This window comes from Porites lutea, chromosome 3, assembly GCF_958299795.1.
Source record: "Porites lutea chromosome 3, jaPorLute2.1, whole genome shotgun sequence".
Classification (NCBI taxonomy): Eukaryota; Metazoa; Cnidaria; class Anthozoa; order Scleractinia; family Poritidae; genus Porites; species Porites lutea.
The window spans coordinates 47,082,291-47,098,865 of record NC_133203.1 but is presented as its reverse complement, the minus strand read 5'-3'; the positions used below and the strand labels follow the sequence as shown (position 1 = coordinate 47,098,865).

At 36.9% G+C, this 16,575-nt stretch overlaps 1 protein-coding gene across 7 annotated transcripts in view; it reads left to right on the top strand.

Moving 5' to 3' along the window:
- The window catches only part of LOC140931286 (CLIP-associating protein 1-A-like), a 59,580-nt gene that overhangs the window by 8,357 nt on the left and 34,648 nt on the right, over positions 1 to 16,575 (top strand). For 5 of the 7 annotated variants that reach the window (XM_073381066.1, XM_073381064.1, XM_073381063.1 and 2 more), the window contains exons 4-14: positions 660 to 716; positions 1,064 to 1,155; positions 2,410 to 2,485; positions 3,393 to 3,490; positions 4,629 to 4,699; positions 11,231 to 11,277; positions 13,629 to 13,725; positions 13,986 to 14,050; positions 14,757 to 14,849; positions 15,753 to 15,848; positions 16,447 to 16,496. In XM_073381066.1, coding sequence (XP_073237167.1) covers positions 660 to 716; positions 1,064 to 1,155; positions 2,410 to 2,485; positions 3,393 to 3,490; positions 4,629 to 4,699; positions 11,231 to 11,277; positions 13,629 to 13,725; positions 13,986 to 14,050; positions 14,757 to 14,849; positions 15,753 to 15,848; positions 16,447 to 16,496 — 842 coding nt within the window. Of the gene's footprint in view, positions 1 to 659; positions 717 to 1,063; positions 1,156 to 2,409; positions 2,486 to 3,392; positions 3,491 to 4,628; positions 4,700 to 6,229; positions 6,777 to 11,230; positions 11,278 to 13,628; positions 13,726 to 13,985; positions 14,051 to 14,756; positions 14,850 to 15,752; positions 15,849 to 16,446; positions 16,497 to 16,575 lie in introns of those variants that run through there. The other 2 variants (XM_073381067.1, XM_073381065.1) reach the window with 2 other exon arrangements.

Sequence of the window (16,575 nt, the reverse complement as noted above, 5' to 3'; positions counted from 1 at the left end):
GAGGGGCGATTTAACAGAGGGTTTTTTGCGTTACGATTTTGGGGGGCTTTTATTTGGAGGGGCTTATTTTTGGAATTTTACGGTAACCACTCAAAAACAAGAAAAGAATGTATAAATAAAACAGCAAATACAAAAGGAGGAACAAATGGACAAACTTGAAGAAGATTAAAACAGATTGCGAGTGTGGTTTTTGAAAAATTATTCCCCTAACAGTTTTACAGAGTTCATTTTTGCCACGCTTAATGTTTTGTATAATGCCTAAGAGATATATTTGTTTGACACAGAGCTGTAATTTTGCCATTCACAAGTAAATTCTCAAGTTCGTGCAAATAAGGATGTGTAATGGCATTGTTAACCCTTTAAGTGCCAAGAGTGACCAAAGTTGATATTCTCCTAACAATATCAATACATAATCTAGAAAAAATGTGGTGAGAATTAATGAAATGATCTTCTGATGGGAAAAGCTTTGATCAGCAAACAAATTCTCTCAACCAATTCTTTAAGGAAATATATGGAGATCAGTGTGGAGAATTTGTATTTGGATATTGTGGCTTAAAGGGTTAATAAAATGAACCACAACTCTGTGTTACAGCTGTGTCACAATCGTATCACAGCCCCTTTAGTGATTGCTTTATAACATAAGCCATATTTTTGTCTAGGTGCGTGATTCTTCTCAAGATCTGCTCCAGAAGTTTATGATTGTATCTACTCCTCAGGTAACTGATGATCCTGTTTTATCTTTTCCCATGTACAGTAGAATCCCAACTTCTCAAACCCTCAGTTTTTTAAATTATTTCTGACAATTCAAACAAACCTGACTTCCCTTCGCAAGTTAACACACGAATGCGGAAGTAATTCTGGTCATTTTTTCGCTCCACCTGAAAAGGTACAGAAATCGTTAGGCAGCTCAGGTTCGCAGACATTACTTTTCAGGTGGAGGGGAAGAATGTTAGCTGGAAATCTGGTGATCTTGAATAATTATGGTAAGGAAGTAAGGGAAATTGCTAACCAGTGAGCAGGATGAAAAGTGTTTTACATTTTAAAATTTTTTTTTCTTCCACAGCATGTTCTTGAACAGTTAATCCCTGCATTTGGTCATAAGGCGTGGCGAGTACGAGAAGAAGTACTACATTGCCTGGTTACTTCCCTTAATGAGTGAGTTATAGCTCTTCTTAGGACCCTGTTGTTTGAAAAATTATAGGTGAACTGTTAAAGTGTTCTACATGTATTTTTTCTTTGAGATTGCCTTCTGTTTGCAAAATGGGACAATAATTTTTTATTTAAGGTGTCCATTAACCCTTGCCTCAGATATAAACCTCAAGAGAAGCAAAATCTTGGCAAGCTCATTAGAAATCGATGATAAATTAGGGAAGTCACCAAACTCGTTCTCTAGTTGTAAGTGCTTAAAGCTAACAGTTTAGACTGTTGCTATGCTAACGTTTAATACAATGATCTATTATTTAAGAAGAAGGGCTGAAAAATAAATAAAATAAATAAAAAATTCATTTAATTTATTGTGTAAAAACTTTTGAGGTGCCATGTGTGTTTTGTTGTGGTTGGCTGGGAAGGAAAAGTTTATTAACCTACCTATGACAATAACTTGAACCTATATTGTAAAGAAAAAAACATCTCTTTATGGTACATGTAACATTGCTGAATCAGACAAAGGTTGTGAGAAAAGGAGGAGATCAACTCACTTTGACTCTGAAGATTGCTACTGCACAGATCGTCAAAAACTGAGCTCACTGTCAACAACAGTCCTATACAGGACTTTACTTACCTACTTATGAAATGACTCCTGAGTTCAGGTGACAGGTGACAATCCTCTCAGAAAGCACTGACAGTCGACAGAAAACGACGAAATAATTTTGACAGTGACAATCCATTTTTAAGTAGTGAAGCGACATCTGTTCACTTTTGCATTTTGTTGGCAGCAAAATAACAAACTTGCTTCCATTATTTCCAAACATTTTTTGCTTATTTTCTTTGGAATTCTTTCTAATTATGGTATTGTTCAAGAATGTTCCCAAGGGAGTTAGGTTAATAACAACTAATTCTTCCTAGGTGCTACTGTACATATCTGCCATAAATTCCAGAAAAATGGAGTAACACAAAAATTTATGCTGAACCAACAGTGACATTTTGTCCCTAGCTAAAATGCAACAGCCACCTTTTTCCTAACCTACTTGGTAACAGGCAGTCTCAGAAATGACCGACAAAGTGACAGCATACCCCCTCTTTATTGTAAGGCTTCTCCACTGTACTACCATGTCTAGATGTCAGCCATTGGGAGGTGTCTCTTATCAGTGGTTAAACTGTACCTCTGGCTGCCCAGTATGAATAGAAACCTGCGGCTTCTTGTCAATATTTTACTAACGAACACTGTGTTTGAATATACAATGTATACAGGTTTGGTGCACCATCTCTGACTGTATCTAAGTTTGTACCACACATTTGTAAGCTTCTTGGAGACCCAAACAGCCAGGTAACTTGTTAATAATAATACATTGTGTTTACCATTTGTCTCCTCATTGGCTAAGAACCTACAATTAAATTTGGAAGTGTTGTCAGCCTTGTCCTTCGGCTTGGCTGATAACACTTACCTTGCCCTTGATTTTTCCAGATATCATAAAAACCTCATCCAATAACTGTTTATTATCAAATTCTTATGGATCACATTTTTAGAGTAGTAGGGGGGGCAGTGGCTCGGGAATATTTTACACTTGAGGGGAGTAGTAAACAAGGAATATCTATTATCTGAGAAAAGAAAAAAAATGAATTCCAGCTTGTCCTTTGGCCAAGCAGCTTTCACATTTTGCTTGCACAGGGCCACATGTTGCTCTTCATAATTTTATTGATGATTTGTTAGAGGATGCAGGACTGTGCTCTAGCAGAGCCCCCTGGCTCTCAACTTTTGCTCTCAGATGACTAGGAAATCTTAGTTTTTGGTGGATTCAAGTCATGTGCTGGGCACCCTGGATTTTACAGGTTCAGAGCTACTGGGTTTCCTTTAACCCTTTAAGCCCCAATATCTACATACAAATTCTCCAAACTGGTCTTTTTTATTTCCTTAAGGAATAAGTTGAGAGAATTTGGTAGAAGGTCAAAGCATTTTCTCTTAGGTGATCATTTTATTAACTCTCATAACCATTTCTCTTGGCAACATATGGATATTGTTAGGAGAAAATTGATCTTGGTCACTATTGGGACTTAAAGGGTTAATTTTTTTACAGCACAGCCTTGGGATGACTTCCCTAACAGTTATTTGCCCATCAAGAAAAGCCATGTGTCCCGGTCATGACTTTTTTCGGGCCCTGGAGTGGCATGCACATTTTAGATTTTGTTTTAGTCATCTCACAGTTTGTTAAGCTTGTTCTGTGTGTTTTGTTTAGGTTCGAGACAGTGCCATCAACAGCTTGGTTGAAATTTACAGACATGTTGGTGAAAAAGTTCGAGTTGACCTGAGTAAAAAAGGAATACCATCATCAAGGTTAGCACATGGCAATTTCTTTTCTGATCATGAACTGAAATTACCTGTACACAGGTTAATGATTGTCCAATTATTTCTCATGCAGTGGTTTCTGGGTTTCCTATAAAATTTATTGTTTGGGATTTTGTGTTTTCTCTCTGCTCTACCATTTTTGGTTTCTTTTTTTCTGTTTTGGGTTTTTTGTTCTGTTTTCTATTGGCAGTCTTAGTATTGTTATAGCTTCAAACAGTTTTTCGCCTTTTCTCGTGAAATTTGTCATGTTCTCATTTTAGCTAGTGCATTCGCAAACAATGACATTGTGGCTTGAAGTTTTCCTGTTTGTTGCTTACATGCATGTTTTACTTATAGAGAAACTCTGGAAAGAGAAGCAAGAGACTGCTCACAGCCTACAGGCAGTTCACTTCTCAAAGGCTTAGTGCTGCAATCTATAAGTTCTTTGTAATACACTTAGGCTGCCTTTTCTTTATTGACAATCTTTATTTATTCCTTTCATCTGTTAGAGTCAATTAAATTTTCATATTTTTTTCTCCGCTTATTACCTTTAATAGTTGTTTAAAATTTTTTATCTTTGTCATGCATGATTTTGTTTTGTTGTTGTTGTGGGGTGGAGGGGGGGGGGGGGGGGTTAAGGGGGGCAGGGGTTTGTGAGGATGGAGAAGGCATGTTTTAGCTGAGGAAGTGACAGGTCTGGATCATGCAATTTTTATCAAAAGATTAGTTACCAGGGCAGGAGATTGCATATAAAAATTAATGTTAAGTTATCACTCATGTTTCCTTTATTTTAGTTACAAATAAACCACCCTAAGGTTTTTTGCATTCAATTGTTTTATTGTTTTCAAAGTTAACAAGAGTTGAGAACAATAAGAACATACCTTTCACACCTCTATGGTTTACTTGATGTTGGTTTATCTTATTTTAAAACCCCTGCTAAGAGATAGTTCCATCATACAAACACTTAAGTACATTTTTCTTTATGTTTCCCTTTATTTCATGTGGGTTGTGATGAAAAGACTAGCAGAAAATATTGTAGTTCTTGTCATGCTTGTTACACATTAATACTTATCTTGTTTACTGGCTAGGCCAAGTATACATTTAATACCCAACTTTAGGTAACCTGTTTCCCAACATTTTTTGACAGATTGTCAATTATTTACGCCAAATTTGATGAGGTAGCCCGATCAGGAGATATGATTGCCAATGAAGCCAATGGTATGAAATTTAATCTTAAAGAAAAATAAATTAATCAACTGATTAAAACCCTTACTAGGGATGATGGATAAAGCTTAAAAGGTTACGTTTAGCTCTTTAATCCCAATGTCCTTTCTCCTCTTTCATACTATAACAAGGGAGCAGGAAGAACAAGTTGCTCAGACCAGTGTTAATCTATTCTTGAGTAATCAGGCCTTAAATTCCTATAGCCTCTCTCATTGATTACTCACTGCAAGGAGAAATTTGGTAATATTCACTTAAAGGGGTCTAATTAGTTGAATTGAAATAGGTGCACTGTTGTTTGCTGTGCTCCCTGGTAGAACCAAAAAAAAAAAGATGTATAGTTGTAGAATTGTCAGGAAATGCCTTTGGGAGTATTCTTGATTTAACCTCAGTAACAATTCTCTCTTTACCACCTTTGGGGCAAGAATATATGTTTTCTCTGTGAGCTGCAGCTGGTGTTAAAGTCACTGAAATTTACATTCTTTAATTTATAGTAGTTTTTGTTGCCTGTTGGAGAGTTTGAAAGGGTACACGTATGCTAAAATATTGTTTCTGTCATAATTTTTTGGGTTCCTCCCGCTAGGATTATATTTTTACTTTTGCTCTGACTAGATTCTTATTCGTTTTTGTTGTTTTTGGTCTATAACTTCTAACAGACAATCTTGAGCATCCTGTTTTTGTGGGATTAGAGGATTGAGAAAGTTGATGACTAATGTGAGAAATAATCAGTTGTGAAAACAAATTTGATCATAAGACAACAATTGTAGTGGATTTCCAAGTTATTTGAAATTTTTATCCCTTCTACTTGTTTGAAGTAAAACTTGCAAATTAGGTCATGTTTATAAGTAGGATAAAGTGGTTTGTTTATAATTTACATTCCAATGATACCGGGAAAAACTTTTTGTTTCTATCTCCATATCATACTCTGTGTGTGTATAGTGAGCCTTGTTTCTATATTTAGTGTTATTAAAAAAAAGCCTTGAGTCTCATAAAGAGCCGGTATTTTTTGTTTCAAGAGTTTAAGAATAATAGCATTTTATATTGTTTGTAATTTATATGTTCCTTATTGTCCTTATTCAGTGTTGTGTAAACCACATGATTTTAGTTCTGACATTCTTCTCTGCAGTCATGCAATCGTGAATATTATGTATCTGGCAATTTTGTCGGTAGAAGGCACAACAAATCTTTTGCTTTCAGGTGGACAGTTTTTGTTCATTGCTAAATAATAGAACAGGAGAGCTGAATACTTTACACAGCTGTGTGGCGTCTGCCTTGGTGTTGTGAACTCTTGTGAATTTACATAATACATACCTTACGTCTAGTTTATATTCCATTTTAAAATTACCCTTCTAATTTGATAAAAAAAAGCATGCCTTCCATTTTCTCTATTGGATAAAAGAATCAGTTTTTTAAATAGAAGAGAAGTATTATTGCAAACTCTTATTAATAAGTAATTGCTCTGACTGCTTTCATGAAATATTAACTTTTGCTCTCAATCCTATTGGCTGAAAGCACTTTTAAATTCATTTTCAGTTAGATGCAAAATAGGATGAAGTTTCACTTATATTTCTGGCAGGAAAAATAACTGCACCTGTATGCTTGTTGTTTTTCTGAAGTAGCCACTCAACTGAGCTGTTATAAAGTAGATTTTCCAGTATATAACATCAAGTTTTATTGGCTGAAGGAAGGGATGAGTGAGAGATAATTTGTGTGCTTTTAGCAAGAGACACTATGAAAACCAACATGGCTTCTTCTGTGTTTGTTCATTGAGCCTGGAACAAATTTTGCAGTTATGACTTGACAATCTGTCTGTGCTCTGCTTGGAATTGTGTGAAAGCGACCTTGTTTTCTATAGCCCAAAATGTGGCTTGAATTAGTACATATGGGTGCAAAACCAGGCTGTGTGAATGCGTGGATGCTGTAGTGGTTTGCTTGTTGGTGAGCCAAGATATGGTGGATGACCTTTTGAGCACTGATGGCATTTCTAAAGAGTATCTGATGATTTTGAAGCAGATCGAAGACTACTGTAGTAGAGGCCCAGAAATTGACTCGGATTTACAAAGGATTGCAAATGGTAATGTTTCAAATTTTGTTTTGAATCAACTTCCCACTTCAGCTGAAACATAATATTTCATATTCATGATCCATGTTGTATTATTGCATGACGTTTTGAAGACCAGACACCCTAACCTAAATTTGCATTTCGAAACTTTAAGTGAGATTACTGTGCTAGAAAGATTATTTTGTCAGCAACTTATTTATGATGCGACTGTACTGTTTGATTTCAGTTTCATGGATAACATATGAATGTTTGTGTTCAATCATGCATGTAAACGATTGAATGTATTTTTTCTTTGCTCTGGCTTATTTTTCACCTTACATTGTTTTTTGCATTTTGTTATAATTATTTAATTTTGTGTTCACTTGGAATTGTGGTTATAGTTGTGACATTTTAGACTATTGTTGACAAAATGGTATATTCAAGATGCTGATAGTTACCAAAATATAATAAGAAGAAATACTTTTACAGTCATGCACATCTGTGTGAATTTTATAAACTAAATTACAGAAATCTAATTTGACATTTTCTCCTTTTTTCTGTAGTTATAGCAAAGTATATCATGTAATTGTTCATTATTTCTTTGTTTGTTCAGCTGTAATGCAAGTTTGAAGAGAATTCTTTTCAAAGTTGTACATGACATGTATATATGTAGATGTAAAGATGAAAATGTCTTAAACCACATCTGTATTTACTCTTTGCATTATAGATCATTCTGCTACTAGAGCACTGCTTGTATTTTAAGTTCAGGGTTTTACTGACAGTACATTTTTAGTAGATTTACTGTAGTTACCATTCTTTATTTCTTTGAAAATCTTCACCTTACATGTAATAGCACAGAAAACTTTATTTTACCACATCAATGATATTACTATGTTGCCTTTGTTAGCAAGGCTTTGAAGGGTTGACTGTATTCATTCCTCTAGAGATGTAAACCTGGTCTGAAAGTTTATATTTATATCATATTATATATATTTTGACTGCATGGAAAGTGATTTAGAAGTTTGTTTGAATTCATAAAATCAAGAAGAGCAACTTGTTGAAATCCTTTAGCAAGTTGCTCTTCTTGATCCCTTTCTAAGCATTGTCAGTGTAGATAGATACGTTTTATGTTTGCTTTTAAAGATAGATTTGAATTTGTGTTGAACCACCACTCTGTATACAGGTAACAGTAATGTCATTAAAACATTGTCACTCAGTAAACGGTAGATATAAGCTGCAGAGTCATGATATCATAATAGAAATATGGATATACCCAACTGATATTGATATTTCAAGTACGATCATATTGCTTGTGAAAATAAGGCCTTGTCTTGAGGTCAGTCTTAGGTTCATGTGGATAAGATCCAGGATAATGTCAGGCTATTTTTGTTTGTTATTTATACTAATGAGAGTGGTTAATTATATTTGGACTCGTAGGGGCAATACGTGCCAGTATGATACATGTTCCTTTCATATCATTTTCAGGCATATCCCTTTGCTGATAAACACTTCACAGTAGACAATTAGATTGACCTACTTCACAGCTTGTGGCAAAATATCTTTTTTCACAGCGTGAAACAGAACACTAGAAACGTGAATAGTCCATTGTTTACAATAGTTATTTTAGTCACACTTGGTTTTGATGAAAGTCATGCAATCAGTGTGTTACAATAGTGAAGGTCTCCAAGACTTGATGACAGTTTTGTAATTACATTAGCAAAACGGATTTTTTGTACAGTATATCCTGAGAGATATAACAGCATCCTTCCTAGATAATGTTACATTTTAATTGTCTTAACTTTGTGTCTGCAACATGGAGTTATCACATTTTTTGTTATTTAACAACACTTAAACAATCCGTACACTTAACACTCTAAAATTTACATCAAGTTACTTAAAATTACAATACCTTACAATAAATTGCAGTACATTGCATTACAGTCTTTTGCAAGTAGTAAAAATGATTAGCTAACTTATTGAGTGGTTTTTAACAATAACACCATACAAGATTTTTATGACTGATAATTCTAGCCAAATTGATAGGTGAGACTCATACCAGTCTAAAAAAGCTAGGAGTTATCACGCATTTCTTGGTGTTTCTGAATTCAAACTGAAACAGTTTTAATGAAAATTGAAAGAAGACAGTAAGGAAGTACCGAAGGTTCATTTAATTACGATCAAATTTTGGGTTTGGAAAGTACAGACAATCATTCCGTTTGAGGGATTGTCTGTATTTTCTATACCCAACGTTTTATTTTGCTCTGCTTATATCCGCAGTTGAGGACAACTACTACATGTAACAACTTCTGTACTATGACCTTTTTTGTTTGTTACATAAATACACTTCTAGTCTTGATGTTGTTTTTGAAGTTAAAACACACACTGCCAAAAATGTTGCCCTCCTCTCAGCAAAGAAAACAAAAGTATGAAATGCTCTGTTTTCTTTTCTATTCAACAAATGGTACCACAGGAAGTTTCATTCACCAACTGATTTCTTTTCCAAGGACTTCAGAAATAGATCTCTTAAAGAAACTTGACGAAACTACACAATTGTAACGTTATAATGGTTATGATTACTGGCTTTCATTCAGTAGTCTCAGAGATATTATTTTGCAACATTTTCAAATACTGGTAACTGCCGACCTTCATTTTGTTTATTCAAAGATATTTACTCTAAGACAAGTTGGATTGCAGTATTTTAGTGTCTTAAAAAGGCTTATTATTTATGTGGCATACTGGGCTGTCTATAGTAGCCACAGCAACAGTAAGAAGGCATTGGCACTTTTATAGCACAAAACGAAGTGGAACTGTGCAATTAACTGAACTAAAAGTACCGTTGAACTTGCTGTATGTAAGCGGATGCCTTTGGGACCAGACAAATTGCCTACTTAGGAGAAGTGTCTGCCCAAGGGAGGTTAAAAGTGCGTTGCTTCTTTGTGGCTGGGACCATGACTTAAGATAGATGTCCACCTAAGGAAGGTTCAATATTTGCTGTTAATAAGTGGCTGGGACCATGATTAAGTGTCCACTTAAGACACTTGTCCACCAAAGGCAGGTTAAAATGTAGTGTAGGTGTGTGGCTGGAACCATGACTTAGTGGTAACGTAAGATGGATGTCCACCTAAGGAAGGTTAAATATTTAGTTAATAAGTGGCTGGGACCATGACTGTGTGGCAAGTTAATAGAGGTGTCCACCAAAGGCAGGTTGAAATGTAGTGTAGGTGTGTTGCTGGGACCATGACTTAGAGGTAACTTAAGACGGGTTTCCAAGGAAAGTTAAATATTTAGTGTTAATAAGTGGCTTTACCATGACTGTGTGGCAAGTTAAGAGAAGTGTCCGCCTGAGGGAGGTTAGAATTACAGTCTGCAGCTGTGATTAAAGGTCGGCCTAATCTTCGAATTTGCTCCTTCAGCCACTTAAATAAACTTGAACACGAATTACACTTTCTATTCAGTTGTAATCTTTACGATAGTCTACAATCTAACTTTTACAGAAACAGTAATAGATAGCTCCTTTTTAATAATTTTGACAACTATGAAAAAAACCCTCTTCATATTTAACAATGTCGATCCTCATATCTACAGACTTACAGCTACTTCTATACATTCATGTATGGAATATAGAGAAAAACTTGTTCTTTAATTATAGCCTTTATTTGATTTAAGATTTATAGCATAAATAAGGTAGGTAACACCATGTACTCACGTGGGAATACTGAAATAACGTTGTAAGTGTGGTGTCCATCTGAGGGAGCGTAAAAGTGCAGTTTTTGTATGTAACTAATACCATCACTTAGTGTCTGCTTAAGAAAGGTGTCTGCTTAAGGGAGATTAAAAATGCAGCGTTCGAATGTGGCTGCACCCGTAATTAAGGATTGCCTTAAGAGAGGTGTTTGCCTGAATGTGGTTTTAAGTGTAGCGTTTGAATGTGGCTGCAGCCGTGATTAAGGGTCGCCTCAAGAGAGGTGTTTGCCTGAACGTGGTTTTAAATGTAGCGTTTGAATGTGGCTGCAGTCGTGATTAAGGGTCGCCTCAAGAGAGGTGTCTACCTGAAAGATGTTAAAAAAGCCATCCTGTGGTCAGAAGAGACTTACACCCTTACGTCTGGAGAGTGACTAGCATCAAACCAACCGTTCTTGGTGAAAAACTGATAGGAATAAAATAGATCGGTTCTCTTTGAATCACTTTCAGTGGTTCTATGAGCATTAGTATATATGTTATGGTTCAATCGTATCCTTGGTGTAAATTTTATTTTCTTTTGTTTTAGGGCATGGTAATTGTGAGTAATAGTAATAGTGAGTTTGAAACGAAGGGAAATAAAAGTTAAACCAAGGATAAAATTGAACCACAACATTTATACTAGTAACCAGTAATTTTGGCAGGTATTTTCCAAGTGTGTCTGTCTTCTTAACTCCAGCCCACTCTGCTTCTTAACTCCAGCCCACTCTGCTCAAAAGTTTGTTCCTTGTATTTTTTTTACTCTACAGGTTCTTCAAGATTAAATGGTGAAGTGGAGTCTACAGATGGAGCTAAGGTGAGAACCAGCAAAACCAAATAAATATAGCCCCTAGATAGGGCGCGTGTATGTAGTTTCTGTTATGTCTGTCGTGCTCTTCTTACAAGCGTGATTTCTTGCATGAAAGAAAAAAATTTCGACGTACAAGGTGACACTTACGTATCTGACGTATTAAGTTGCACTACACTTCCATGCCATATAGCACGGCGATGACTAGAGTCGAAGAAAATGAACTGTGACTTCTTGCATTGACAGTTTCTATGGAAACTGTAAATACAAGAACTGTGTTGTGCTTGTATTTTGTTTCGCAAAATGTTAATCGTGTTTGACCCTTCCCCCCCTCTTCACAACAGAATGTTCTTATGTGGCACTGGCTTGCAATGCAATTAATTTATCTTTTCGTTATATTACACATATTTATGTGTTCCGTTTTGTTAGTTTCACGTGACGCGTTTGCAACATCTCACAACTTCCTCACAACGAATACCGTGAGAATGTTTGACTTCCTCACCGGGCTTTAGAGAAAAGCTTCATGAAGTTAGGGAGCTTAGTGATATAATCTTTCTTTAAATTTTCATTGCGTTCATCTAATTCTTTATTCAAGGTATTACATATAATTTTACCATAATTTTCTCCAAAGAAAGTAATTTAAGCAGACTGGTTTTTGTGGCTTGATTTTGATAAACGTAAACAGGTGCAAGGCTAAGATTCTTCTAGAAGTAATATTGTTGGAGACAGAAAGTCTCGCATTTTGTAAACAGATTGGCTAATACGCGGCACTAAAATTTAGTGTGACTCTGCAACTGTATAGTGGCTATTAAATTGAAGAATTTTTTAGTCACCAGAAATTTTTTGTGGCGAGTTGTCCAGTTATCTGTTTAATTCTGTTTCCATTTTGTGCTAGAATGATTTCGATAGATACAGACAGAAGAGCAGACCTAATGCACTTTAAATTCGATGGAAATTTATTCACAGACGGTATCACGATCAGTTTACAACATCATTTGTAATATTTTGCAAGAACGTCAATCAGTAGATGATGTGAATGGTCTAGAAGAGAGATTCGTTCTCTGTGAATGACCGTGAGCAACTGAATTTGAGCAGTAACAAATGCTAGAAGTAAGGTTATTGTTAGCTTTGGTCCTTAAATAAGTGTAGTATGTCTGCGGTTTAAAAATGATTTCCGCTTTTGGTTTATTGATCAGTGACAACTTGAATGCTAGAACTTTGCATCGGCATTATTATGAAAGTGTCTCTTATGTTAGTCCGACTGTCTCGTAGGTTTTACTACCATATCATTATGTTGTGTAACTAGTTGTGCCGTTTAGTTCCCAATTTCAATATGATGATGAAGACATGTAAACCGCCTGATTCAGACGCCGAACCTGATTCTCTGAATTAAGTACACGAAATTTTTCGCGTCTGAATCGGTTAAAAATAACGGTCGCTGCGTGAAAAGTTTTATGTCCGAAGGGTTAACCTTGGCCTCGGTTTTGAGCCGTTCGGTGAAATCCTGTGGTGTGACAATTAACCCTTTCACTGCCAAATGTGGCCAAAGTGCAAATTTCGACCAAAGTTCCACATTTCATTTTCTAAAATTTTGAGAAACAAATGGCATCATGTGAAAGTACAGGCAGAGAGCTTTCATGTGAATGGTCACATCATAGGATTTCGTCCATAGAATCAAAAGTTAAAGTCACCTTACAAAACCCCATCAAACAATCTGGCAGTGAAACTTGAAACCTTTTAAGTAGAATTTTCACTTGATGCTGTATTGGGTTTGCTGTGTTTGCATAATCAATACAGTTAGAATTTTTCTAGATATGTATTTTGGCTGAGAGTCAAGTGGACACCTCCTATTATAATTTATAATCTACCGTAAAATTCCGAAAATAAGCCCCGGGGCTTATATTTTTCAAAGACCCTTTCTGAGGGGCTTATTTTTGAAGGGGCTTATATTCGGGGGGGAGTGGGGGGAGGGGCTTATCTATGGAGGGAAATTTGCGTTTCAAAATTGATTGGGCTAGCCTTATAGTTGGAAGGAAATTTACCGTTTTTGCTTTGTTTTACTTTGTATTTGAGGGCAATTTCCAAGTACAAGCCCCTTGGGGGGCTCATATTTAGAGGGGCGATTTAACGGAGGGTTTTTTGCGTTACGAATTTGGGGGCTTATACATGGAGGGGCTTATTTTCTGAATTTTACGGTAGTCTTGAAACAGTTCATTGCTAGACAAATTGAAAATAACAAGGGTGAATTCTCAGAAAGGACGATTTTAAAAAACCTGCGAGGAAAACCGGGGATGACTACTCCATTTCAGGTATAAACTATTCACAACTTTGAGAGGCTAATTATTCCTGTTATTTTTCAGCTTTCGACAGCAGCACCTTCAAGGGCTGCCTCAGTAAAAAAGGCCGCGCCAGCAAGAAAAACAAGCGGAACGAAATCTTCAAGTTCTTCTAATTCAGGTATGACCAATGCTCAACTATTAAACGCCTTAAATAGTCTTAAATAACAAAACTGGTCCATTAAATTGATTGGAAGACAAGTTTTAGCTTTTTAAAAAAGATAGCAAATTGCGCTACACAGCCCCGCTGGGTCACCTTGACTCGGATGATGACGTCCACACAGGTTGTAGTAACGTCCGTTTATCTCACCAATGTTCTCATTATTCCTATACGATAATATTCAACCTTCTTAGTAAATATTCTTTCTGTTTTTTTTTCAGCTTCAGCGGGTGCAGTTGATGAAGCAGACTTTGAGAATGCTTTTTTCGAGTGCCCGGATGTTAAGGTTTGTTTAAGGTTTGACCACACCTATAGCAGTTAGCGTGTTCAAGGCTCCGAGATAGTCAGGTCCGCTGAATTGAGAAAGCGCGAACTTAAAAAAAAACAGGAGGAAACTGACCCTTCCGTTTTCCGCTTTCTCCCGCCCCTCCAACTTTTCGCGTACTTTTCACTTTCGCGTTTTCCCCTCTATCTGAGAGCCTGGAACGGGCTATATAGGAGTTTGATATTGGGGTTGTTTGGGACTTGTTTGGGACATTGTGCGATGACCGACTGTGATTTGCTGTTCTGTCTGATCCCTTCACAATGCCCTTCTTTTACGAGCCCAAAATATCTAGTTCTCCCACAATGACGCTAGACTGCAAAACAGTCCGTATTTTTGCGTATTCAAGTACGCGCGAGCTGTCAAACAAAGGTCTGGAGCGAGGCTGAAAAAGGAGAGCACGAAACTGAGGAGAGACGCTACGGGCGTGTAAGGCTCGCGCACTTCGCGCGTGTGAGACTCTTACGCTACGCTAAACCGATTTCGAGAAACAAACCGACTGTTTTGCAGTCTATAGTGACGCTGTTTTTATTATTTGCCTTTCCCCGCCCCTTCTCTTTATGACAGTCAACTGATGGCTACCGTTACTCGTAGCTTGTTGGGCTTAAACCACGGACCACAAACGTTTCCTGCTGTTACTGACTCTATGGCTTATTGCTTTTACTTTCAGATTTATAACGCTAAGGATCTGGCGGAAGAAATGGCGAAAATACAAACAGTGTTGTCAGATGACAAGAATGACTGGGAACATCGTGTAGCCGCGGTAAGTCTAGCCTAAATCCATTATCAAGCCCCGTCCTTATCTCTAGTAACCCCCCCTCCCCTCCCTTTTATTATTCTTCACTGATAAATGATAGACTGTATCAATCAATCACCACTGCAACGCTTTGTGTGGACTGATCAAGGATGGTTTGTTCACAAACTGGAAGTTCAAATTTGTGTTTGATCCGCGGGTGCATGACCAGCACCTCCAACCTCTTGTACTTAAACTCCACTTTGTATTATAGTTCTTTATGGAGAACTGATACCATCGTCTTTGCTAAATTAAATAAGCCCTCCGTCTCAAATAAGCCCCCCCGTCTCTATCAACCCCCCTCCCCTCAAATGTGTTTGAAATAAATAAGCCCCCTTAATAAAGGATTTACAGTATTTCCTTTGTCGCTTGCAAACAAGGAAATAGTAGAAGTCTGTACGCAGGCTACAGTAAGCCCTATTCTTTCTTGTGTCCTCTGGGTTATCAAAGAGTGGGTGAAATATTAACTAGTGGTAATCACAGATTAGGGAAGCGCAGTTGTACAATTGCAACAGAGTTCATTGTAGTTACCGGTATGCCCCTCAAAACGGCAGTAGGTGGGGTGGGGTGGGGCGGGACCAGATCACAGTGTAAGTGCCTACAAATCTCTCGATTTAATCTTCTTGTAAAGCCACAATAAAGCAGATTGCGTTGCGTTCTCCTTCGTCGAACACGATATTTGAAACAAATTTTTCTCTGGCTGGTATCGCCTGGCCTGCATAACACTTCGATTTCTCCATTAGAGCTTCCAGGTTGCAGTAAACGAAAGGCTTTTTTCGTTTCTGGGTATCACTTCAGATATATTTTATAAGTGGTATGCCTGTTGAACTGAATTTTTTTAGACTTCTTTTCTTTATCTTTCCTTTCCTCTAGCTCAAGAAAATTCGCAGTTTGGTTCAGGGTGGGGCGATGGAATATGAAAACTTTGTTTCCTTGCTGAAACTTCAAGAAGGCGCATTCAAACTATCGGTGAGTGAGTCAATGGAATCTGTGCATGGGCCACAATATTCCACTTAAGCGTGCCACTCTCAGAACTAACCAAATTCAACATGCTAAAAATATGTGATACCATGTGCAAGTTCTTCCGTGGAGGTTTCATTTGAATGGTCACTTAATAGGATTTCGTCCACAAACAACCAGTGCAGGCGTATTTTGGGCGGGCGAAAGCTGCTTGTTTATATTCGTATTGTTGTAGCCTCCATCTCTGGTTTTATGACAGAGGAATATTGAGGAGAGTAGAAATAGCAGCCCTTAGCAAAAACATTCGCGCGCCCGAAGAAAACGCCTGCACTGCAGGCTACCATCTGAAAAATTACAAAAAAAATCAAATTTGTTTCTTAAAGTTGAGATTTTCATTTACAAGCTATACCGTGATGGAAAGTATTGTTCAGTTCGATTGGTCACTTCAGTTTTAGCGTTCCGCGAACTATTGATATAGCGAACCAAGCATGGTTACGGGTTACACAGCACCTTCAAAAAAGCAGGGTTGATTTTTTTTAGTTGGAATCGATAAAGCTGTAATGTGTTCGTTACGTTATTTAACAGTAGTTGTGTTTTTACTTTTTAGATAAAAGACCTTAGGTCATCTGTTACAAGAGAGGCCTGTGTAACTCTGAGGTGATAACTTTTACTATGAATATTTGATTCTCTTGTAAAGGCGTTTTCTTTTCATTTTCACATGTACGTGACTCGTTTT